At 38.0% G+C, this 24,711-nt stretch overlaps 1 protein-coding gene across 5 annotated transcripts in view; it reads right to left on the minus strand.

Moving 5' to 3' along the window:
* The window catches only part of MID1 (midline 1), a 231,788-nt gene that overhangs the window by 42,328 nt on the left and 164,749 nt on the right, over positions 1-24,711 (minus strand). For all 5 annotated transcript variants that reach the window (XM_056496616.1, XM_056496609.1, XM_056496623.1 and 2 more), the window contains exon 3: positions 1,185-1,280. In XM_056496616.1, the coding sequence (XP_056352591.1) occupies positions 1,185-1,280 (96 nt within the window). The remainder of the gene's footprint in view (positions 1-1,184; positions 1,281-24,711) is intronic.

The following is a 24,711-nucleotide window of genomic DNA, read 5'->3' on the forward strand; positions in this document are numbered from 1 at the left end:
TGTGCTTGCTTTATGTCTACAGAGAAATTTTCTACAACAGGACTCCAGGGACAGCAGCACATCTGTTACAGCTGAACAAGTTGGGCTCTTTGTACTAAACTTAGAGCTGGTGATATACTGCAGAACTGCAGGAAAGATGGAGCAGAAATTTTAAATTTTCCAGATCTAGCACATCTTGGACATAGCCCAGCAAGGAAGAAGAGGCCTTGTGCTGTCCTTAGCCCTTCTGCTTCATGGGGTTTGCTCTGAGCTTTGGGTGCAGAGGAAGAAATTGTGCCTTTTCTCTGTCTCTCAATACCTGCTAATGCCATTTCAGCTGTTCTGCCTGCTGTTATGGGCCTATTTAAAGAAACTAAACCATTCCCCTAATGTCTCACACTGTGGATAGATTTTTATGGTTTTATTGAGCTCTGAGAAGTTGGTGAGGCTCTAGAGAAGTGGAGCAGGCACAAACACAGATAAGATGATCTCTTTGGAAGAACAGGGTGTTGTTTAGCTTTGATTGGTTGGTTTGGTTTTTTAGGTTTTTGTTTGTTTTTGATTTGGGTTTATTTGCTTTGCCTTTTTTGGGTGAACTTTTTCTCACCTTTTCTTGGTTGGGGGAAGTTGAGATCCCACCCTGCTAAAGATTTTTTTGATATTCAGAGTGGAATATGTAAGTGAAGCAACTAAAAGGCCTGTAAGAACATCTTCTTTAGAAGATAAATATATTTTGTGTATGACATTTGAGTACAGATATGTGTTTAGATAGTTAATTCTGATTTAAAAAAAGAAAACAAAAACAAAACAGTGGTAATGAGGATTCTAAATGAGGTTGGGAATCTATTGTTTTGCCTTCATTTCAACCTGTAAATATTTCTCTGTCTCACAAAGGACATGGAAAGATGAATGTTACAGGCAGTAAATCATGTGTTCAAGTATAGTAGAGGTGGAGGCCATAACAACACACCATAATTAAAACAGGACAGAAAGGAATGTCAAGTAGGTTATCTGAATTGAGAATACCACTTATCAGTGAAAAAGCTTTAAGTCAGTTTACCATTATTTAAATTAATTTCTTCACTTGTTTGTTTGGTTCTATTTGTTTTGTTAGGGTTTTGTTTGTTTGTTTAAATGTTCTCTCCTGGATGCTAGAAATGAATGTAATTAAGTTTATAAGCATTTTCATGGAGGTCAATACTCACTTCTACATGTTGACAGGTCTGAATGAGTTTTGCCAGAAGAGTTTCCAGTTCAGTGTTTCTCTTAATAAGGTTGGTGAGGTTACTCTCCAAATTTTGCTGTTAAAATAAAAGAAAAAAAAATTGAAAGAATTTAATACTTAGGTGGATATTTGAAAAATCTATATTTTTCTGAATATCTGAAAAATCAGGTATGAACATGAGACTTTCATATTGATATGTTCCATTACATGTTTGATTAGATTAGATGTTTTGTCTATACAAGACAAGAGAGCAAAAAAGCTCAAATTAGGAGTGAATTCTGGAAAATAAGTTTTCTAAGAATTTAGTAACAATTAGATTAAGCAATTTGTTTTATTCAGGAGGAAAAAAAAATTTAGTAAGGAGAAGATCAGAAAAGGCAAGAACATTTCCCAAAAAGAAATATTTATTTTAACTGAGAACATTTTTGACTTCTTATTTCCTGCTTTGAGTCTAACATCTGAATTTAAAAGCCAGCTGCTAACTAAGGTTTTGGAACTGATCAGCACTTTTTTCTTAGGATTTGAAGTGCTGGGGGCGGAGTGATCTATTTGATTTTATTCCTCAGTTCAGCAGAGTTATATTTTTAAATAAATAATTCTAAAGAAAAGTACCCATTTTGTGGGTAGGAATGAAATACCTATTCACAAACTCTGCCTTCACTAACTGTTCTTAAGAGACAACTTGTGGCATGTTTCTGTGTTTACCAACTGATTATGGCTGCCATAAATATCTGTAACTGTGGTAAAATCCTTTCCAGCTCACAGATCTGAGGCTGCATCCTGGCTCCCTGCAATTGCATGGAAGATTGAGATCTAACAACAAATGTTCCAGCTCCCCTTCTCCTCCCTGTATCCACAGGAGGGAAACCCAAGCACGTGAGGAGCAGGTCTGTGACAGCTCTGACCCACTCCCTGGAGCTACTGAACAAGAACACCAGAAGTGGGTCCTGTGCTTTTCTCCTCACAAGGGCTGAAGTGTCTCTGCACAACCTTCATTAATTTCAACCCTCCTCATCTTTTATTAATGACCTGCTTTTCTTCACACTACTACTTTCCCCCTGGTGTATCTATTCTATCATTTCAGTCCCTGCAGCTACCATTAACTTACCTGACTTGTATAATCCTCCCCCAACTCCCACCTCCATACACACATTTACAGAGTGTCTCTGTTTTCTGGAGCTGTAATTCCCTGCCTATTTCATGCTGTTTAAAACACCTTGTTCTTGCTACAAACAAATGAAGAAGGCAGCATTTAATTGCTGGATGACACACACTTTGGCATGTACCAGGGTTGCTGCTGTAAGCACAGGAGAGGCTGTCAGTTCTGTTCCACCAAGGAAAGCACAACATTTTGATGGCTTTATGTATATGACCCTTCCAAGAAGTGTGATGGGTGTTTGAGGTACATAATTTTGGCATTTTCTTCCCAGCAGAGCCATGTATACTGTGTATGACAAGCTCTGGCTGTAAAAATACCTTCTACACTACATTTATTTTATAACCCATTAAAACAAAGAGAAACAAGAACAAGCATTTTTACCAAACTGTTTGTGCAGGATCCTACATTTCCATAAGCTATACTGTGAATGATCCTAATTGCAAAGGCATGTTGGCTGTGCTATCAGATGTCCCTTTGTAGGGCTAAGACTCGCATGCAAAGTCAAAATATCACATATAGTTACAATATCAGATAACTGTTGCCTTCAATAAACAGTTCCTGCATTCAAATGTGCAAATGCTCTTGAAATATTATTTATAAGGCTTCTTAATCTTATATAGTATTTTTTTACATATTTTAATATTTTACACTAAAATGTTTCAATGAAGATTGTGTATTCTTCATTGAGGTTATCTAATTTAAAATGTATTACTGAACACCAAAATACTAGCAGTTGGTACCTATATATACTATGAAGAAAAAATGGTTTTGGAACACTGCAATGATTTTAGATAACTGAAAGTTATTTCTCTTCAACTAAGGCCATTAATATTTGAAGAGTTAGCATTTTCCTCTGAAATAGAAATGTATTGACCCATAGATTATATATAGATTATTATATTCAGGATATTTCCAAAATCTGGATATAATAATCTATATTCCTGTATATATATATATATATAGGATGAAGAACAAAATCTTAGAATAAGTTTCCTATCCAGTGACTATAAATATAAACCCATATATATTACTAGGGCTTCACACAGGTCTCTTGATACCTTCTGCATTTCCTGACCATGAAAATGGAAGAAAACTGTGAAACAAGTGAGCAAAACTGAGCAAAGCCTGAGCAAAACTGGAATTAATCCATTTCCATGCTCTATCCCCTTGAACTGTGTAATTTTCCATATGGGAAGCCTGGAATTTTGTTTCCATGCAGTTTGGTATGCAAGAGATTGGGTTTTTTTGAGTCAAGAATAATCAGAATTTTGTTAAATTTTTGTTGAATAACATCAGTTTCTATTTTCATCTTTAGCAGATGACAAGAACCTGGTGGCTGCTGTCTGAAATTAAGGTCAATCTTTCCAGTTTCACTAGGGCAGTACTGAATGGCAGCTCTTAAAAATGAACTGATTTGAAAGTTTTAAATCTCATAGAACTTGATCAATTCCTGCAGCATGTTTACCCAGATTTTCTCTTGGCAGTATCTTCCTCTAGTACCTTCCCCTATTATTTTCTCAGGCAGAGCATGGACCCATTTTAGCTACCATGTGAAATAAAGTTGCAGAGTTTGAGCTCTGCCCTCATTCTTTACTCCATATAGGAGGACAGAGAAAAGGCCTGAACATTTAAATTTCAGAAACAGATATTTGCTCAGAGACTTTCCAAAGTGTTGCAACCTCATTTCTCATCCACACCAGGAACTTCCCCAGTTGCATAAGACAGCAGTGCCAGGTTTGAAGGTCTGGCCAACTTGGAAAATTAATGTAGTTGTTGTAGACCAGAATTCCTGGGAGAGTGATTTTGGCCAACTTTGAAGCCTGAAGAAAGTGTGCTATCATATTATGATGAGTATATGTGATAATGAGTAGCAGAGGAACCTGATTCCAAGTATCTTCCTTCTTCCCACCTAACCCTCTCCTGCTGTTAGGTTGGGCAAACCAAATTACAGTTGTATTTTTGGCAATGTCCTAGGTCAATCATAATTTCTTAAACATTTGCACCTTCCTTTTCTTATCTTTTTTTGTCAGTTGCTGATTTTCATTGTTATTAAAAATTGATCTTAGAAACTCTGGTGTTGTTTTTTTCTTTTAAAGAAGCACAATAGTTGCTTGGCATTTGCTCTGTAGACAGCTTCACGTATGTTAATTCAGTAGATGAAAACTGCTCTGAAAAAGCAAAGCAAGGCTGAATGCTTCCTGACTTACCAATGTAGATCCAGCCCTAGATCTTGACACTGCATGCATGCTTTGAAATTGTTTTTACAACATCCAATATAAGAGAAAAGAATTATTACTGTCCATTTAGCATGGTCTGACAATTACACAACATAAATATTCCTATAATCTTGGTATAAATCCAAGAAGATGAAACCAGACACATGTAATTGAAAAGGACAGTTAAGGATGATGTTTCATTTTGACTCTGCATGCCTATAAAATTATATGATCCAGGGACAGGAGTCTAAGAAAAAGTTAATGCTAAAAACTAGAGCAAGGCAACTGAGTATTGATCACATTTTTAAGCTGCTGTCTAGCCCATGATCATGTTGCTGCTGAGGTCATGATCATGTTGCAGCAACGATTGCGTGAGGCTTGTGCCCTGACTGAAGTGGGAGGTCAGACTAGATCATCATAATGGTCTCTTCCAGCCTTTAAATCTATCAGTCTATGAAAACCAAATGTGAACCCATGCCCTTTGCCAAATTAGCAGTCTCACGCAAAGCATTGCTTGTCTGAAATAAGAAGGTAGCACAAACAGATAATGTTAAGCTACTATATGGGTTGGAAATGCTGTCAAAATAAATTAATGTAAGCTTCTAAAGAAGAGAAATGCTGAGTTGTGTGCTCCTGCCTTACATCATAGCAGAAAAAAAAAAAAAAGCATCCCCAAGATCATCTTCTCAGAGACATTTTCCATAAAAAGTGTCTATTTAAAAAGCCAAAAAAGAAAACAGATTGCTATCAGGTACAATGGGATTTTCAATTATTTTTGATCTAAAGCAACTGTATTTTTCCTATTAAAAATATTATGTTTTCTCCCACTGGTAAACATAAGCAGTCATTTGAATTTTCCACTTGCTGCTTACTGGAAAGCTTTGAGAACTGGTCCACTGAAACTGCTGCACATGCTAAGACACACACTATGGGATAGTATATGTAACAATAGTCCTGATCACCATTTATATCAAATCCACTGTGACCAAAGACCTTCAGCAGCAAGCACTGACTTCAGTTTGCATTTCCCCTGTTCCTGGTGTAGAACTGGCCAGAGTACAGCACATTTTGAGGCTATCTCCTGGTTTCAAGAAAACAACTTTGCCTGGTGGAAATTAAGTTTAGTAATTGCAAAGGTTTTGTGAGAACCACTGTCCCCCTCCCATCACCTCTTTACACAAAGTGAAACAGTTTATTCATTTCCAGACTGGGTTAGTTAAAGTGTGCAATTTAAAGCCACACGGTTACACTGCTGCAGATGAGGAATAAAACATTGCAAATCAGGAGTGTGATCACATTCTAATTTACTCAAGCCAGCAGGGAAACCAGAGTGGTGTTGACATGGCAGATCAATCTTTAGTACTTGCAGGCTGGTTAGAGATCATAAATATCTCCCTGTCACTAACACAGTCCATGCAAACACATCTCCACTAAAATGTTTTCCTCCTGATTCAAAGGCATTTTTCTGCATGTGCTCCCGTTATATTTTCACCTCGTCATAGTGACATACCCCATGAACTAGTCCTGTTGCCTCCAGGACTTGTGTCTAACCTATTAAAAAAGTTGCCAATCAAATCCAGAATAACTGCCAGAATATCAAAAGCTGTTTTGAGCCAGGTTTGGGGTATATGTGAGCTTAATGCTTCCTTTGGTGTTCTTTATTTAAATGGACATGCCAGGTGCACATGGAAAAACTTAAACTAATTTTTATTCTATGTGCTTGGCCTGAAACAGATGACTACTTTTCTGTAGTATTCATGTGATCAACTCTGTATTTCTCCAGCCAGGGAATGGTAACATTTTAATAGGAATGATTGACCTCGAGTCTCAAATGTGCAGAGCCTGACAACTACACTCCAAATTCTATGTGTAAAGAAATAACAGCTATGATGTTGATAGACTCCTGGGGACTAGGATTTTTACCTCAAGTGATTATAGCACATCACAAGGAAAGACCCATGAGATACTGCACTGTTAATTAATTGTCCAGGACTATTTTTATTAAAAGTGCAATGAAAATACTTGCATGGGAAGCCATTATGACTCCAATGATGTTAACTAAGTTGAGTATTGAATATTTCCATATTTCATAGGAATGCCACAATTTCTTATTAATCTCTATTTAACATGGGACACTGTGAAAACTAAAGGAAATCCAAGCACTTCAAATTCTTGACCACATAAAATCTTTATTAACTGAGAAAGCGATATTCTAGGGAGAACCTCCAGTTATACTCTTGTGTCTCTGCAAGGCCATCCCCTCAGATATACCAGGGGTTCTTGCCATTTGCAAGTGTAGTTCTGCCCTTTTATTTAACTACACTAATCTGTCTAGGGAGTTGCTCTTCAGTCTTCCTTCACTGCTTCTTCTCTTTTGGAATAGATTTACCATCTGACCACATTAAAAACTAAAATACAGTTTGGACTGATAGGTGAGTTAATAAAGGTTTGCAAAAGTGTAAAAATATATTTGAGACCACAACATACTTGACTTTTTCCTGCCTCATTGCAGGAGTCAAACTGGAAGCTGAAGTGTTAAAAGAGCACAACAAATACCAGACACCTTTAATTTAATGCATATCATTAAAGAGTTATTGTGGCAAGCTAGAAGGCTTATAAACTCATTAGCCCCATGGGCTAATCCAGTACAGTGAAGGGGGCTAAGGACAACTTGAACTACTGCACAGCTGTCCTGCAGCACCCTAGCTAAATGTACTTCTAGCCTCCCAGGGCATGGAATGTACTAAAACCAGGAGTTCAACATGAGCTCCTGCCCACGAGATGAGCAATGTAATCCTGCTTAAGCAAGACCTGGGAAATTTTCATTCCAAAATCTGAAATTTTTCCACAATTTTCCATGTAACAAGTGACAGGCATCTATACGAAAACAAAACAAAAGTATTATCTAAAGAACCAAAATTTATGCAGTGCTATTTAAGTCCTGGTTTCTACAGATATCTGCCTAAACATTTCTGAAAGTTGTATTTATTTAAGAGGTTTTATTGTGGAAAAAAATCTGGGTTTAATCAGTCAATACATATTACTGCATTTTGTGGTTGAAAAATTCCATCTTATCTAAGTGGGTGTGTGCAAAAACAATTCAGTGTTATGCAAAGCTGGCAGGTTAGGAAGAGCAGGTGGATGGCTAAGAAACGGAGAAGTCAAGGTGGTGATTTGGTCTGCATTAGGTAACAGTGGTGGAGCTGTCACAAGCCTAATTCAGCTCTGTCTGCTGGCCTGTAATAAAGCTGACACTTGGGGCAGCTACACCTTCTGCTTTTGTTTCTCAGCATAGCAAACAGCACATTGAAGGATATTTATTGATTGTCCTCCTGAGGATAATAATTGTCCATCCAGGGAATGAAGCTGTGAGTCCATCTCCTAGCATGGCCAGAATGTCTGGCACACCCAGGAACACACATTGGCTTTGTCTAACAGCACTTAAGTTTTCCCTTGCATTTTGCAACTGGTAAATGAAGGAAAAGCATACCAAGAAGACACTCAGCAGGCAGAAGTATCATCCTCTCTCATTTAATGTACAGTACTAAAGGTTTTCCTTCCCTTACCTCATCAGTGCATCCAGCTCCATTCCCAGACACCCTGATCTCCCTCACTATTCCTACTTCCAAAACATGTTCATAATTTCATTTCATTTTTCTGGTGATGCTGTTACCTGTCCAGCTACTGCTACAACATGCCTCTCACCTTCTGCTAGACTTTATGAACCTGAGTTGAACTCAGTTTCTGGCTCTTGCTTTGCTGGCAGTGTAAGGTGCCAAGAGTTTCTGGGAGGAAGGTCTGAAAGCAATATTGATGGTCAGGAAAATGCTCAAGGGGTGAGGGAATACATGCTACAGACAGCAGAACAGCAGAGAAATTACTCCTTCCCATGCTAAGATAATATTTTTCACTCCTTAATGGAGTGGACTTTCACAGAGAAATTAAATAACCAATTCAGTGTTAATCCAACTATCATTTGAGAGGCCAATAACGCACAGATGCATTATTTTTCAACAGTCCTCAATAATGTTTATGCAATGATTAAAAAAATGGAACCAGGCAGAAGCAAACATTCCACGTGAAAGCCACAGCAGGCTGCAGTTCACTTATCTCAGCTTTGCAGATGTATTTCACTTTACTAATGTGATGTAATCAATTTGTATCAACTGATGAGTTGTGCATGCTAGTATGAACAATTACATGAGGATACTTCAAAGTAGTGAATTTTAGCTCAAGAAGGTTGTTTGCAAGTACTCCTGTAGTTTATTTTTACTGTGCCCCTATAATCACTTGCAGCATGCCTGACCATAAAACATAAGCCAGTTCTACTTCATAGATAATTGAGATCCCATGACTATCTACCAAACATTATTTTCTATTTTTCATTTCTGATTACACACAGCTTGAAAAGAAAAACTGGAATAAAACTTCTATGAGTTAAGAATTACTGGATTGCTCCAGAATGTTTGTGATATCACCACAAAACTCTGGTCCTCGTTTGCAAGGTGATAGATCATATCATATGCAACCAAAGGATGTTTTTAGGGAAAAAAGTGCAAGTACAAGCCCAGATATGTGCACCTGTATGATTTCAAGCTCACAAACACAAAAGGTCTGTTTCAATTTCTAAAACATTGTTTTGCACTCTTCTGAGTTAGACTTTGTTTTCAGATTTTCACCTGAAAGGCAAAACACAACAGAACTGGAACAATCAATAACAGCTCTGCATCTTCTAACAGGAAAAGACTTTGAAAATTTTACAAATTAAATAAGGATGAGATTCTTTGTTTATGGCCTTAATATTATGCATACAAATTTGCACTAGTAAATTTCGTCATCAGAAAAGAGAACATTTAATCCTCAGAAAACAAAAGCAATTTATAAGCGCATATAAATACTAGATTTCCAGATTCTGCACCTAGGACAGAGCAATCCAGACTGTGTGTATAGATTGGGGAAGGAGAGGCTGGAGAGCAGAGTCATGAAAAGGGACCTGGGGATGCTGGTCAATGAGCCAGCAGAGCCCTGGAGCCAGGAGAGCCAGCCCTGTGCTGGGGGCATCAGGCACAGCATGGCCAGGGCAAGGGAGGGATTGTCCTGCTCTGCTCTGAGCTGGGGCAGCCTCACCTCCAGGGCTGGGGGCAGCTCTGGGTGCTGCAATATCAAAAATCCATCAAGTTATTGGAGACTGTCCAAAAGAGGACCATGAGGATGGTCCAGAGGCTTGAGGAGCAGCTGAGGACACTTGTTCTGTTCAGCCTGGAGGAGGCTGAGGGGAGACTTCACCGTGATCATCAACATCCTCAGGAGGGGAAGAGAGGGGCAGGTACCAATCTCTTCCCTCTGGTGACCAGTGACATCTCACAAGGAAGCAGCAAGAAGCTGGGTCAGGAAAGGTTTAGTTTGGATATCAATAAAAGGTTTTTCACCCAGAGTGTGGTTGGCCATGGAACAAGCTCCCCAGGGAAGTGTCACAGCACCAGGTTTGAACATTTGAACAATGCTCTCAGGCACATGGTGGGATTGTTGGGGTGTCCTGTGCAGGGCCAGAGCTGAACTCAGTGATCATGCTGGGTCCCTTCCAACTCAGCATATTCTATGATTTTATGACTTTGAATGATTTACATCTTATCCATTCCAGCATACCTAAACTGAGGATGCATAACTGAGCTAGTCTTACATGGCCTGCTGATCTTCACATCAGGTGGGATAACAGAAGTAAAATGTAGAAACAGTTTGCCTGAACCCTCCCATATAGCTTTGCTTATTTTTCTGTAAACATTGTAACCATAATATGACAGGCATTCAGGTAATGAAAAATAAACGACCTTACATTTTGCTGATAAGACTAGCAATTTAGGGAGAAGTGCAAATCCAATTATTCCTAGAGAAAGAGACAGGAAGATCTTAACGTTCCATTTGACACATTTACATAATGTGACCAATTTATACAGACTCCCTCCCAGACAAACTATTAACTTGATTTATGACAGCCTTTGAAGTTTTGCCTACTATCAAGGCTACCAAACTTTTTGTGCTGAAAACATGAGTCAATGCTGATTATATAAGTATGCTTTTCATGGCACTTTGGGAAGATATAAAAACTGTAAAGCCTCAACTTGATGCCTTCAATTAATTCAGTTTGATTTTGATCTCAGACAAAGTTTTCTTTGGAGAAAAGATATGAACTTGATTTACCCAGCGCATTATTTCACATCTATATTTTCTACATCCATTGTTTCTGAGAGATGAGCCTACATCCATTGTTTCTGAGAGACAAGCCTATAGACTTTGTGAGAAATACCTTCTCTTTAGCCATACAAAACATACACAAAAGAGCATGCATCTACACAGGTGCTCATACATGCTCTGTAGAGTGAAAAGAGTGAGTAATGCAATGTGCAAGAGGTGTAGAGAGAGGACAGAATATTCTCTGGTGTTTCTGCATATAGTCATCAATAGCATTTTGCGGTCACATAATACTGATTGAGTTCTGAGCCTGATTTCATGTACAACAACTTTTTAATTTCCTCCTTTTTTTCATTGACTGAAGTAAGATCTCTTTTCCCTGGACAAGTGAAGGCTCAAAGGGTCTCATACGAATATCCCTATTCTTGAAGAGCACCTACAAGCAGACCATGTCTTCACAAGCAGTCATGTAGAGAAGATAAGGAGCAATGGGTACAAGTTGCACTGGGAGACATTTCAACTCAATGTAAAAAAAAAACAAAAACATGTTTTATAAGGGGAACAACCATTTACTAAAATAGCCTTCCAAGGGACAAGGGAGAGTCCTCATCACTGGAGGTCTTCAAGGTGCAACTGGACAGAGAGTCTACATAGTCACCTAGGTTCCCTTTTACATGAAAGGTTGAAACAGATCATCTTGGGAGGTCCCTTCCAAAGTGGGGTGCTCTACAATTGATGATTTATTAACCACTCTTGTTAGTTAAAGAGCTGTGCCTATAACTGATTCATTCTTTCAGGTATGGCTCTGTGAGCGTGTGCATGGGCAGGTGTGTACATATGGGTGTGTTTTAGCAAACACTCCAGTGAAATCAACCTGCAGGTCAGCTTGGCTCTCATTCTAGCTCCCTGAGCCCCGTGGCTGTGTTTTGAGCTGATATTCCCAACCTGGAACTATTTCAAATATACAACTGTTCCCTGATTTTGAACACTACAGTGCCATTAACAGTCAAAAGTGAGTTATGTACAGGAGAGGAGAACTGACATCTCTCCAATTCCTACTGGCCTGGTCCACGCTTTCCTCTATCTCCAGATGCTTGGAAAACAAAGCCTGGCAAGACTTGCAAACCCTCAGGATGTCAGGCTCTCCCAGACTGGGGGCCTTTGACTCCTCAGCTCTGCATGTGAGCTGGTTCACCCTGTGCATAAACATGTAAATGTGTGAGATGGCCAAGAAATAATTGTGCAAATAGCTGAGGAGGGGCCAGAAGAACCATGCCCTATATTGCCTGAGTAACTATGTCAAGAGAGGCTCTATTCTCTAAATTACTGTTACACTGACAGGAAAAACAAGTTGGTTTTGGTAAGCCTCACTTTGTTGTGACTGTTTATGCAGGAGATGGCACATTTTGGAAATTACATATTTTAGATAATATTACTGAATATTGCAATATCAGTTCCATTAACTTCAATTTTTTTTCATTTGTTTCTGCCAGAGTGGTTCATATTGAATGTATAAAACTAGCTTTTACCCATGATTTTTGTAATTAATAGGAAATTTATTTTACTTTATAATTCAATATCTCTGTTTTCTTTGTTTTTATAATAATGTATTTGTTTCTGAAGTTAGCAGTGACGCAAATCTTCCAAAGTCTTTGTTTCCATAGTAACCATCTCACTTCAACAAAAAGAACCAAATCACATGCCAAATACATGAGGCCCTAAAATGCTTTAAATTTCTCATTTAACTAATTAAAAAAACCTTGATAAAACAAAATTTCTTAATAGAGATAAAAGAGTAATGATGCCTACTTTGTTCTTTCCCTGTATGAATTTCAATTAGTTTTACAAGAGAAAAACATCCTGATCCTTATTTTATAGATTATTCAATTTCCCTAAGATCAAATGCCCTTAAAGAAATATGCACTAAAGTCTATTCTAGTTTTCCTACAGAGTCCGTGGGTTTTGAATGAGAGTCATCAGAAGCCAGAAAAGTTAAGGAGGCCCCTTCCATTATGGATACTAAATGCTGGTAAAATTTTTGTTCAGACAAATAATCTGGGCACTCCAGATAATGACTATTACTTGTTTATTAGAGTGGTATAAGCTATTTCTCAAACAATCTATACATGGCTGCTGAAGACAGCAAAAGCAAAGATTCCTAGGTTTGGCATAACAGAGGTATGTTGCCTTTGCCACAGTCCATTGACATGTGGCAAAATAAAAACTAACTGGATGAACATTTTCAATTCAGCCTTCTAGCCCCTTAGAAACATGTTCCAAAAAAAACCCCCAAAAACCCAACAAAAAAAAAAACCAAACTGCCTTGCTGCTGAATGTAACTTTGAAACTGCATGACTGAAAAAAGCAGATTTCAATAGTTCTTGATGGGTTTGTCCAGACCTTTAAGGTTGTCCATTCTCATTATTAAATATGTGCTGTGTCTTCACTGTATGACACTAGCTGCTGGGTGCTTTTCAAAGTAAATAGAAGTCTGCTTTGTTTCATTTTGCAGAGTTCCCTAAAGGTAACCTCAGAAATGTCTTAGGTACAAATAAAATTTGGACATCAAAAACTGCTTTGGAGACTCAGGGTCAAACGACTAGCACGAAAATCAAATGTGAATGAAAGAAAGAGAAGGGAAATGAAAGAACAGGAAATCACAGTAAAAGCAGTGGATTTCACAACTTGGTGATTTTCTTCAAGCAAACTCTGTATTTTCCCTGACTGCTGCAGAAAAGGCCCTGTGGATCCTGTGGACAGGAGCTGACCATGTGCTCTCACAGCTAAGGTGGCTGCTGCTGCTTTGAAGGTGTTTAAATGGTGCAGATGTTGCACAAAGGAGCTGTGAGTTTCTAGCCTTGAACACAGTCAAAATAGTCACTAGGCAACCTGCCCTCCCTGTGAAAGGGATTGCTAGACTTCCAGAAGTCTCTTTCAAACTAAATTATTCTCTAATTCTGTAATTAAGACAATTCCTTTTATAAATCATAAATATTACTGAAATTTTGAAAATCTATAGATAGTTGAGCCATAAATAAATTTTATACAAAGAACTTGATGAAATGTATTTTTAGAAACTAAGTTTATAATATATGACTTATAGTACAAGTGAAAATATTTTGAACATTTGCCTGCAGAATTCAAAGTATGTTGTAAACCATGACTGAATAATATGGACACACAGTTTTTTCTATCACCTTCATTTAACCTATTCTTTGAGTTTTTATCTTCTGTATGATATCAAGCTTCAGTGAATAATATTACTTTTGGGTTGTATACTGTTACAAACACACTTTTTCTGCTTCACCTGGAACCTTTGAAGAAGAACAAGACTGTAATTTATTAAGGGATGTTTTCAGTGCACTTGTGAGAGATAAATAAAAACAAAGCAGGAATTGCAAGGCATCTTCAGCCTTACCTATTTCATGTACTCTACTAAATACAGAAACCTGATTTATTTTCCATCATTCAGCATTGGTTGAGGTGTCTAACCAGGGCTGGAAGAATTGCCACTGTTTTTTCAGGATTTGTCTGCCAGCACATGGCATCAGACAGTTGTGGTTCAGCGCTCCTGGGCTGAGCTAATGGGGATGAAAGTTTCCAAGAGCTTTAAATTAAAAACCCATTAATGGAGAGGACAGATTCAGACTTGCTTTTAACTGCTTTTAACATCTACTTGCTTGATATGAAAGCTGTAGGGCAAAGGGAAGATAAAGCCTTAAAATACATGTGGATTGCTTTCCAAAGAAGTACAAAAGGAATTAACATAATTTAGTCCTATACAGTGTTAGAAAACTGCAAAGACAGAACCACCTACGTGAATTACAATGCTTATATAAAACTTATGCCTATTTCTCAGTTTTCCCTGAATAGCTTGGCTGCCCTGGTTTTCTCTACCCCACTAAATCATGCTTTTTTCTTTTTTTTTTTTTTTTTTTTTTTTTTTTCACAGTCAAAAATGGTACATAGCTGAAGAGAAATCCTTCAACCTTTTGAGGGTATGCAGTATGGGTCTCCTAATTAGGACATCCTGTAGAAACACAATTTTAAAAAAGACCAGAGAAAGGGGAAAGAAATACATCGTACTTTTTACTGGAAAATGTCCCAATTGAATACAAATACAAGCTAAAAACTGCACACTCTTCATTTTTCCCTAGAGGTCTTGCATGAGGCTAAACACATTTTCAGTTTAGACCTCCAGATTTAAAAAAAATGGTGTGCTATTATGCATCAGAGCTCTAATTAGTCATTTTGATAATAACAATGGAGTTTATAATTTCACACCAGGCTGATCATCACTTGAAACCATTTATTTCAGCTCAGTACATCCCCTGTTAATTGGAATGTTTTGCTAGTGGTGTGTTCCCATTAAGATACAGTCTTGTCATTACAGCCATTAGGTTTGACCTCTTCTCTTGAATCCAGCCCAGGAAACAGCCATCCAGAATCCATGCATATGGATAGCTGGATTCAGATACACTAACTATGTCTTGTTCCTCTGTGAGTTATAGGTTAAATAAAAGAATTAGCATGCAAAATGTTGCAGTCTGTCTTGCATGAGGTCAGAATCTGCAATTATTGTGGTCATACCTGGCCTTAGAAAGCAGAGAATTTATAATGTCTGCCTGCACCAAGCTTTTAAAAGTAGTTTTGCTACACACAAAGGGCTAAATCCAGCCATTAGCTGAATGTTAGGAATCAGATAATTTCAAGAGTTATAGCTCAGTTCATAACTTATCCTCAGTTATTTAGAACATATTCAGACTATTTAAAGCTGTTACTCATATCAGCAGGGATTGAAGTTTCATCTATGATGATGTGTATTTGATGTTTCCCAATATTAGATCCTTGTTTCACGTACTTCAATGTCAAACTTCAGTTATATCAGATTAAATTTTCCAGTTGCAGTATTTCCTTAGCCTGATTTTATTTTCATTTTTACAGAAATATCAGATAAACCCCCCAGCTAATTTCACCAAACAAGTTACAGAAAATATGCTGCCATCAATGATAAAACATTGTGCTCTGCTGCTTCAGTGCTTTGAAATCTGGACTTCAGTTTGGCAGGAGATGTTTTTTGTGCCAGGTGCATGCCTTTTTGCCTTTAGCTGCCAGTCCTTCCAAGTTCAAACAAGATCTGAAAAAGCTGTACACCACAGTTTTACAACTAAAAATTCTGCAGACTGACAACACGAGCTGAGCTCCAGACTCCCAGCTGACCAGATGGGATGTGTACTACCATGGTACAGGTCAGGGCTACTCAAACTCACCTACAATATCCATGTAATAACTCCTCCCACCTGATGACCTAAAGCAGGGTCATATTCCAGATCTAAAAGCAGAATTTGTCTCTACTGTGCCCCCAGTTCCCCTCCCTTGAGAACACACTTGTTAACACAGAGAAGTTCAACTGAAAATTGAAATGAAACAAACACTGTAAGAAACAGAGGAAGGAGTATGACAAATACATGGAATTAGGTAGACTAACAATGGATAAAAAATGCTCCTGGTGAGGCTAGATTGGAAGGAGGTGCTGGGAAAAAATGAGGATGGATAACTGGAAAAGCAGAGCGAGCAGAGTCATGATAAAGGGTGCTGAAACTGGGAGATGGGTGAGCTGGAAACCTCTCTGGAAGTACAACCAGATGAGAGCCTCAAATGGGAGAGTAAAATGACAATATAGATACTGGAAATGATAACTCCAGGAAAAAAAAAAAGGGGTGGAGATGGTGGGAAGATAAGGTGATGGGAAGAAGAAACAGCAGAAGAAAGACCAAGGAAAAGTCAGCATAGTGAGATGAGAACATACAAATGGTAATTACTGTGCTGGGTAGACACTGGGAAAATAAAGCCTTGCAGGGTAGAACCATAGGGCAAGAGACCAGAGAGGGCAGAGTCCTGAGCAGAGCAGAGGTCTGTGGGATGGCAGGGGCTTACCGAATATAGCTGAGCATCCATGGAGGTCCGAGCAGTCTGGGAACCAAAGGAAAAGGGTCAGAATAAATACAGATGTAGAAGCAGGAAAATGCTAATCTCGGGACATGGATGCATGTACAACTGGAAAAGGATCTGAGCAGGCAAGGACACTGAGACTTTGTGTCAGGAGAGAGGAAGACCAAGTCTAAGGAAGGAAGATGGGAGTTAGAAATTAGACTGTGAGAGGAAAAGGCCTCTAGGTGAATAATTTAGCAGAACTCTGTGTGGGTATATTTTACAGGGAAAAAAGTCTGCAGCAGATAACTTTCTAATAAATCTCAAATGATCCCTATGATATCAGATATATTTTCCCATTTAGTAAAACATTTCCATCTGCCAGCAGATGTGTAATCATATATTACAACAGAATCACATAAATGAGACCAACAGAGACAACCGGTCTCTCACTAGAGTCTGGTTTTAGTTTTTCTCACAAATATTTTTTGTGACCTTGGGAATACTTCTTACATGCAAAATGTGAGAATAAAAACCAGAAATGGTCCAATGGTTGTCTTTGGAAATGCTGCTCTTTTGTAGGCACTTAAAAAGGCAAACATCAAAGGATCCTTTACTCTTCTAAATTATCAACTTGTGATTTCTATGAGTTTTGCCATTGATTTGATCTAGGTAGGATTCCACCCCTTCATTGTTTGTAAAGGAAACTGAAGTAAAGCACTTGTTCTCCCTATCCAGCTTTTAATCAACAAAAGACTGCAATGTTAATGTGGGTTTTTGGGTTTTCATTTGTTAAGGATACCTCAGTGTAAGGATTAAGACTTTGATCTCTTTTGTAGGTTTTTCATTCTTTTCTTTTCTGACATTACCAATCAAAGAAGGTAAAGTGGTTTCATTTCCCGTAATACAATCATTAAAAAAAATAAGTGTTTCGTCATTTCTATGGTTTAACCCCAGCTGTCTAAGTATCACCAGCCATGTTGGACAGGAGCTCAAGGATTATGTGGTCCAAACTTTCCTGGCAAAAGCAGAGTCTAGACAAGATGGTCCAGCACCTTGACCTGCAGAACCTTAAAACTGTCCAACACTGGGGAGTCCAACACCACTTCCCTGAGGAGATTATTCCATTCACTGATTGTGAAAAATTTTCCATTCATGTTTAATCAGAGTCTCCCCAGTAGTAACTTGTACCCATTACCCCTCATTTTTCCATTGGACTACTTGTAAAAAGAAGTCTCTATCCTCTTTGTAGTCACCTTTTACATACTGAAACCTGATGATACAGTCTGCCCTAAGCCTTCCTTTCACAAGGCTAAACAAACCCACTTAGCTGGAGTGAAATCCTTAATTCTTTTGAAGATATTCAGTGTGGGTCTCCTAATTAGTACATCTGATAGAAACTCATTTACAAAAAAGATTGGAGAAAGTGTAAAGAAAGTCCTTGTTTTCGATTAAGCACTACTTAGCAACAACAAGTCATCAGCGTGTTTTCAACATTATTCTCACACTAACTCCAAAATTTAACACTGTACCAGCCTGACTCTGCCAGCTGGCTTTAAAGATATTTTAGTTTTTAACACTTGTCATATGCAAAAGGTGAAATGTTCTCCTTCAATGCTTTCATTCAGTGCTTGCCATTTCTCTTACCCTGCTAGATATTGCTGTTTATTCAAGAAATAAGTTATTGTCTGGAAGAAAAACTGTTTTTGAAAACAAAATTCATACGCCTGACTTAACCCACGCAGAGAAATCCCAGCAAATCCCAATTCTCTTGTGAAAAAAATACTTACTCATAACAAGATTTACCACTTCTTTAAAGGATTCTGAAAATGGCATCATGCACATGGCATAGTGAGCATGCTTTTAAAAGCAACAGGTTTATTATGTTACTGTTTTTATTAGTCTTAAGGAAGAAACATTCCTGACTGGTGACACCCAGAAAAAAAAAAAGAAGAAATCATTATGAGAGCTGCATTATCTTGAGCACACTCTGGTAGAAAAAAAATCCCTGCAGAGCAAGTTCTTCACATAAGTTGTTTCTTTACTTTTATTCCCAGGAGTGATCTTTATTCTATGGCCTTTGCCACTTCATATCACTGAGTATTTCAGTTTTTTCTTCTACAAAAGAAAATGAAAGGAAATATTGGCTGAACTCTGCTTCATGAGACAATGCAAAACTGGCCTCAGGGCAGTACCCAGAAGGTTTCCACAGCCATCCTTCATGTACTGGGACTTGCTGGTTTTCATGGGGTGGGAACAGGCATTACAAGTGTCCTGGCAGTGTCCTTTACATGTTAATTCTCCCTGTTGAATGGGACTGTTTATACACAAGTAATACAAACAATATCAGGAATCCTGTGGTCTCTAATATGATACAATCACTTTCTGGTCTCTAATATGATACAATCACTTTCTGGCTGCAATATCAAGGCCAGTTTAAGAAATACAGGTTTGCCCTCCCCACCACTCTAATGCTGCTGGCACCACTCTGTTCTTCCTTGGCAGCTAGTGGCTTAATTTCAAAAGTTATTAAAATAACTTCAGAATATGCCATTGTTCAAAGGGTCATTCTTGCTCTCACCCTTTCATCAGCACTACAGCATGTGGGACATATGGCCAAGTACATCAAAATATGAATCTTACTGAAAACATATCCTCCTTCAAGGTGTGTGATTGCAACAGCCAGCATCAGTGAGGAGGTGGGTAACGAGCTATCATGGAGCACATAGTGAAACAGAACCATCTTTCCCATTAATGAGGTCTCAAATTACCTGAAATTACTCACAAAACTTCTTTAAGTGACAATTTCCTCAGAAGTTTCTAGAGCCTACACTATTTTCTTTAGACTTTTGACTCTTGAAAGTCTTGCAGCCCCGCTGAAATCTAAGTAACTTTTACTTAGAAATGTTTATGTTTCATTTTTCCAGATGCCTTGAATTTGAAGGATACATTTCCAAGGCATGGATTAAACAATTAAAAAACTGGAACAAAAACTAAAAGCTCACTGGAAGATGTAAAGGGTAAGTTAAATTTCAGGTACTCAAAAGTATTTTATTTGCATGGTATTATAGTTCACTTATTTTTCTGGAAAAGCAAACTACAGCTGTAGAATGGTGAGTATCCTCAGAACACCTGTCTCTTGAAGTACTGGGTCATTCAGAAAAATTCAGAAACTACAGAAATATTTTAAACAGCTGCTCCTTGGGGAAAAAAAAATGGTTCCATCTAACTGTGTAGAGTCGTACTGGTAAAAGAGGGAAGAGGAGAGAGTGAAAAAGTAGGTTTTTTAGCATTCCAGAGGGAGATAATATACTGTGGATAGTGAAGAAAACCCTTGTTTCCAACAGGGCTTCATTTAAATTCAGCCTTCTCTCTAACCTTGACCTGACTGCCTGTAATACCTCCATGCAGCAGTCTTCCACATCTACAATAGTTGCAAACTGAATGTCTTTAAAGAAACAGAGACAGAAGTCTTAGATATGCTGAAGTCCTACAAATTTCATTAAAATTTCTCACTGAATGGGGGAGTGAGAGCTCTGTTGCTGATCCTGTTGAGGAGGAAAACCATGGTGTGAACTGAGCTGACTCAGGGTCTGCTGCAGCATCCACGTACCCTGGACACATCCCCTGCCCAGCTGGTAGCCTGTGCACAGGAAGAGATACTGAGGACATCCACAGGTTTTCAAGAAAGCAAGGAGGGAAGAGGGAACCCACAGAACATGAGAAGAAACTGGATTTGTTCAGAGTGGTAATCGGGTAAAAAGATGCTCTGTGTGTAGCTTTGTTGGCCCTGCTGCTCATACATCTTACTTTGTAATGCACTTGCAACTTTTCCAGAGACTCCAGCCTGGGCTGGGGCTGGTTTATGAACACCAGGAAAGCAGCTAACCTCTGGCCACAGGAGAAGCAAGGCAAAGAATAAATTATTGTCTAAAGTCCTGAGCAGCAGCTGCTCTCAAGGCAGAAAGTGTGGTATTGAGCCCAGCTGGAAAGTGCTATAGTAAACACTGGCTGTATCCCCAAAATACTGCTGGGTGCCACTATAAGTAATTGCATAGTTCACCAAAATAGATACAGATATGCTGTGCATTATTACAAGGCATACTACATTGCCATATTGCAATATGCTACTGCAGTACCACTAACTACAATAGCATAAGTAAAAGCACAGTTTATGGCCTGGAAAGGATTACACACAAGTATTACAGTGAATGCAGCTTTACATTTTTAGCACATTTTTGTATTAGCACAGTTTCACACTCATATTTGCAATATTTGTGTGCCTGTCAAATTTGGGAAATGAGTCTAAGTTAATGACAAAGGTCCAAATTATTGATACAATGCATTTGATTTTATGGACCAGCACATTTCCTCTAAGCACTTTTAAAGAAGGTTCACAAGAATTGTTCTCTCCTAGAGAGCTGTTCTTTAGCTAACTTCTTTCAAAGCATGATGCCAAGCACTCAGCAAATTCGTCAGATCTTGGTAGGGAGACTGCCATTTGTGATGATAGTGCCCCATTTCTACATTGCAGGTGGGAAAGAGCCTTTTTGTCACCTTTTGGAATGGTTCAGAGGGCTTAGGCTAGAATTCATCAAGCTGGATAAGCATGTGCTCACTCTTAAATTCCTTCATAACTCATATAACTCATCTACTCAGCACCAAGAATCTATCTGAACTACACCACTCTACAACAAATAAGCATAGAAAGTAAATAAATAGACAGGCAATCAAATAATATACTAATTATCAACACATAAGAAAGGACCAAACACAAAATTTTGAGCCTGCTAATGCCTCTTTCCTTCTTCAGTATATGAGACATTTATCTATAAATAAAATGGCACTAGTGAATAACTGTGAAATTAAAAGAAATTTATAGTAATTAAAAGCAGAGCTGAGCACTGAAATATTCCCTCCAGGGACACTAATTCAAATACCCCCTTTTTTTAAATGTTAGAGAATTTAGGCTAAAACATAAATAGTGATAATTATCCATAGCTCACAGATGACTAATTGATTACTGATGAGTGATAGTTGGTTAAAATTAAACTAATTTATAAACTTGATATATAAATACTATAGAGCATGCTTTTAAACCCTAATTCATGATTAGAGAACTGCTCCAAATGTTTATAAGCCAAAAAATCACGAAACTAGCATTTAGAATTTTTCCCTGAATATTTTAATACTTACTATATTGTTATATGGTGGATCCAAAGATGAAATTAGTTACCAGTTTTGAAATGCCTGTGTTAAATCAATTGATTGATATGAAAATTAAGTGACATACAGCACTCTTTCCTCTGTCTCCCACTACAGAGGGGTGTCCCTCCCTATGAGAAGTCTGCTCTGCTAGATACTGTATGAATGCAAGACAAAAATGTAGTCTTGCCTGAAAGCAGCTAAACATTTCAAGCAAAGATATTAAAAGATCAAAAACTGATGCCATCTTTTATTAAAATTATTTTTAAATTCCTTGACATATGACATTATGAAAAAGCAAAAATTCAGACTTCACTGCTTTGGAAGTGCTGTCTCTGAGCCTTAAGTGACCTTGCCCTTAAACACTGAGTATTGTTCTAGGCAGGAGGATTAAATATGAAAAATGGCTATTTATTTGGAAAATGGCAGCACTGGTTCATGATCAAGGGAAAAGCAGCAGCAAAGTATCACTATAGGCTGTTCAAAGGAACCCTGGGAAGATGAAACTCGGGGAACATCAAAACAGAAAGATACTAAAGTAACATGGCTGAATCAATACCTGGGACACACAATTTTGACAGTAGTACCTTGGACAATGAGGAACAAAATGAGCTGAGAATCAAATTCATGAGGAGGCAAAAGTAGGAGCCTGTATGGGGAAGGAATGATCAGTGTATAGACATGCAAGAACTTGAGAGCATGTGAGCACCTGTGTGAGAAAATTAAATAAAAATATATGAGAAACATCAGCCTGTCTGAAAATAATGTTTTAGATAAACACATACAAATTCATACACAGGTATATAAAAATATATCTACTGGGCATGTCTATGTATATACACACACACACACTGACACTTGTCAGTGTCAGGTCAAAAATATCTTGACAAAAGGAAAAAACTTTTTTGAATGTCCCATTCTGTGGATGCTCATCCTTGCAAGTGTTCAAGGCCAGGTTGGACAGGGTCCTGAGCAGCCTGATCTGATTGGGAGGATCCCTGCCCATGGTGTGGTCAGAGGGTCAAACTCAAGCCCTCTTGTGATTCCAGGAATGCAGATTGTTCAACCCACGTGGCTGCCTGTTTTTCTGTAGATTGCAGTAATTTTTATTTTTGTTTCAAGCTGTGTTTGTTTCTCCCCAGTTCTTTTGCCTTCAGACCTTGCTCATGATTGATCTCAACTGCCAGAGCCAAGCATGCTGGTGAGAAGTACAGCCTGAGTGTAGAGGATGCTGAGACATGACTCTCAGAGAGAAATGCCAAGCCTCCCAAATGCCAGTAAAGGTCATAGTGTCAAAAAATTTAAAAATTAGTTTCTTAGTGCACATTCTCTGAGGGGAAGTATTAGAGAGCAGTAGATGGGGCAAGTCATTTTTGAGGAAGGAAGCTCACATGGTTTAAAGAATGAAAGAAAGTGTGGGAGCACAGGGAGGTGAGGTAGTGTGAGAGAAACCACAGTTGGCTGAATGTATTCTAGCAAAAAATGGATGAAGATTGTAGAGCTTTGTTAGAATGATGGTAGAAAGGTAACTGAATCAACTGAATACACTGGTCAGAAACTTCATGAGATAAGCAAAAAGTAGGCTTTAGCTTTTACATTTTCTATGAGCCCCAAGATGACTCTTTTAACATAGCTATACAAGGAGCTATGCTTTCTTTCCTGAATTGTAGAGCAATTCTTTATCATGTATGAATATTAGTATGAGAGATCTATGTGCCACCTGTGATTTCAACGTTTATAAACAGTGATAGATTGAGCACATAGTGTACAGAACATATACTTGAATTTGACATCCCATATTACTGATTTGAACAAGTTTCCTTCAATGTCAATTAACAGTCCACCTGTAACAGGAGAATGCAATTCCAATCATGTCTATCACAAAATGCCTCCTCATATGTATGTTCACTTACAGAAACAGCTGGGAAATTCCATCATGGAATTCTCCTTAGTCACCACTGAAGAATACAAAGGTTAATCTGGTTCCCTTTTCTCTTTCTCTCAAGAAGTTTCTGGCTTTCTGAATAAATTTTATTAAAAATGGACCATACCTGGAGGAAAAAAAATTGCAAATAGCAGCATACAAAAAAAAGAGCAACAGAAAGTTCACGTTCAAATTTCTAGTTGTCCCTGCTTCCATTCCCTATCCTATACAGGATCCTATCACCTTGATATCTATAGATGTCTGCAATAACAGTTCTGTAAAGATATGTAAGGTTCACCTTTGGACTCTTTTCTTTGCAGCACAGGTTGGAATGCATTAATTAAGAAAAAAAATCACATAAAAACCCACAATTTGTCTCAATTTGAAAGTTTACACTGCAATGGAAATTGAATCTTTGTGACCTAATACTGTGTTTAAGTGGCAGGAGATTGAGTTACTGGGTCTAAAATTATCAAAAACTGTTGAAATGAATTGCAGCATTAAAAGTGGATCTGTGGCCAGATATTAGACTATACTTAATTTAAAGGTTTTGGGCAGTTTTTTGGGGTTTGGGGGTTTTTTGCTTTTTTTTTTTTTCACCTTCCTGGGCTGAAGAATGGAATAATAGAAGATAATTAATTGAACATTAAGAGTAAGAATGGCAGAACAGTATCCAATTTTATTTCACTCAGTCTTACTTTACTTAAATAAAGTAATTAATAATGAATTCCTCATATAATATAAATAATAACTGTTTCTAATGCTTATCTCATGTTCTCTATGAAAATAAAAGAATACAAAATTACTATCATTATCTCCTGATGTTTCTGGCTCTTGATCAAAGATAAACCTAATCTGATCTGCCTGTGCCCTATACTGAGAT

The sequence above is a fragment of the Oenanthe melanoleuca genome, chromosome 1, assembly GCF_029582105.1.
Source record: "Oenanthe melanoleuca isolate GR-GAL-2019-014 chromosome 1, OMel1.0, whole genome shotgun sequence".
NCBI classification, from domain to species: Eukaryota; Metazoa; Chordata; class Aves; order Passeriformes; family Muscicapidae; genus Oenanthe; species Oenanthe melanoleuca.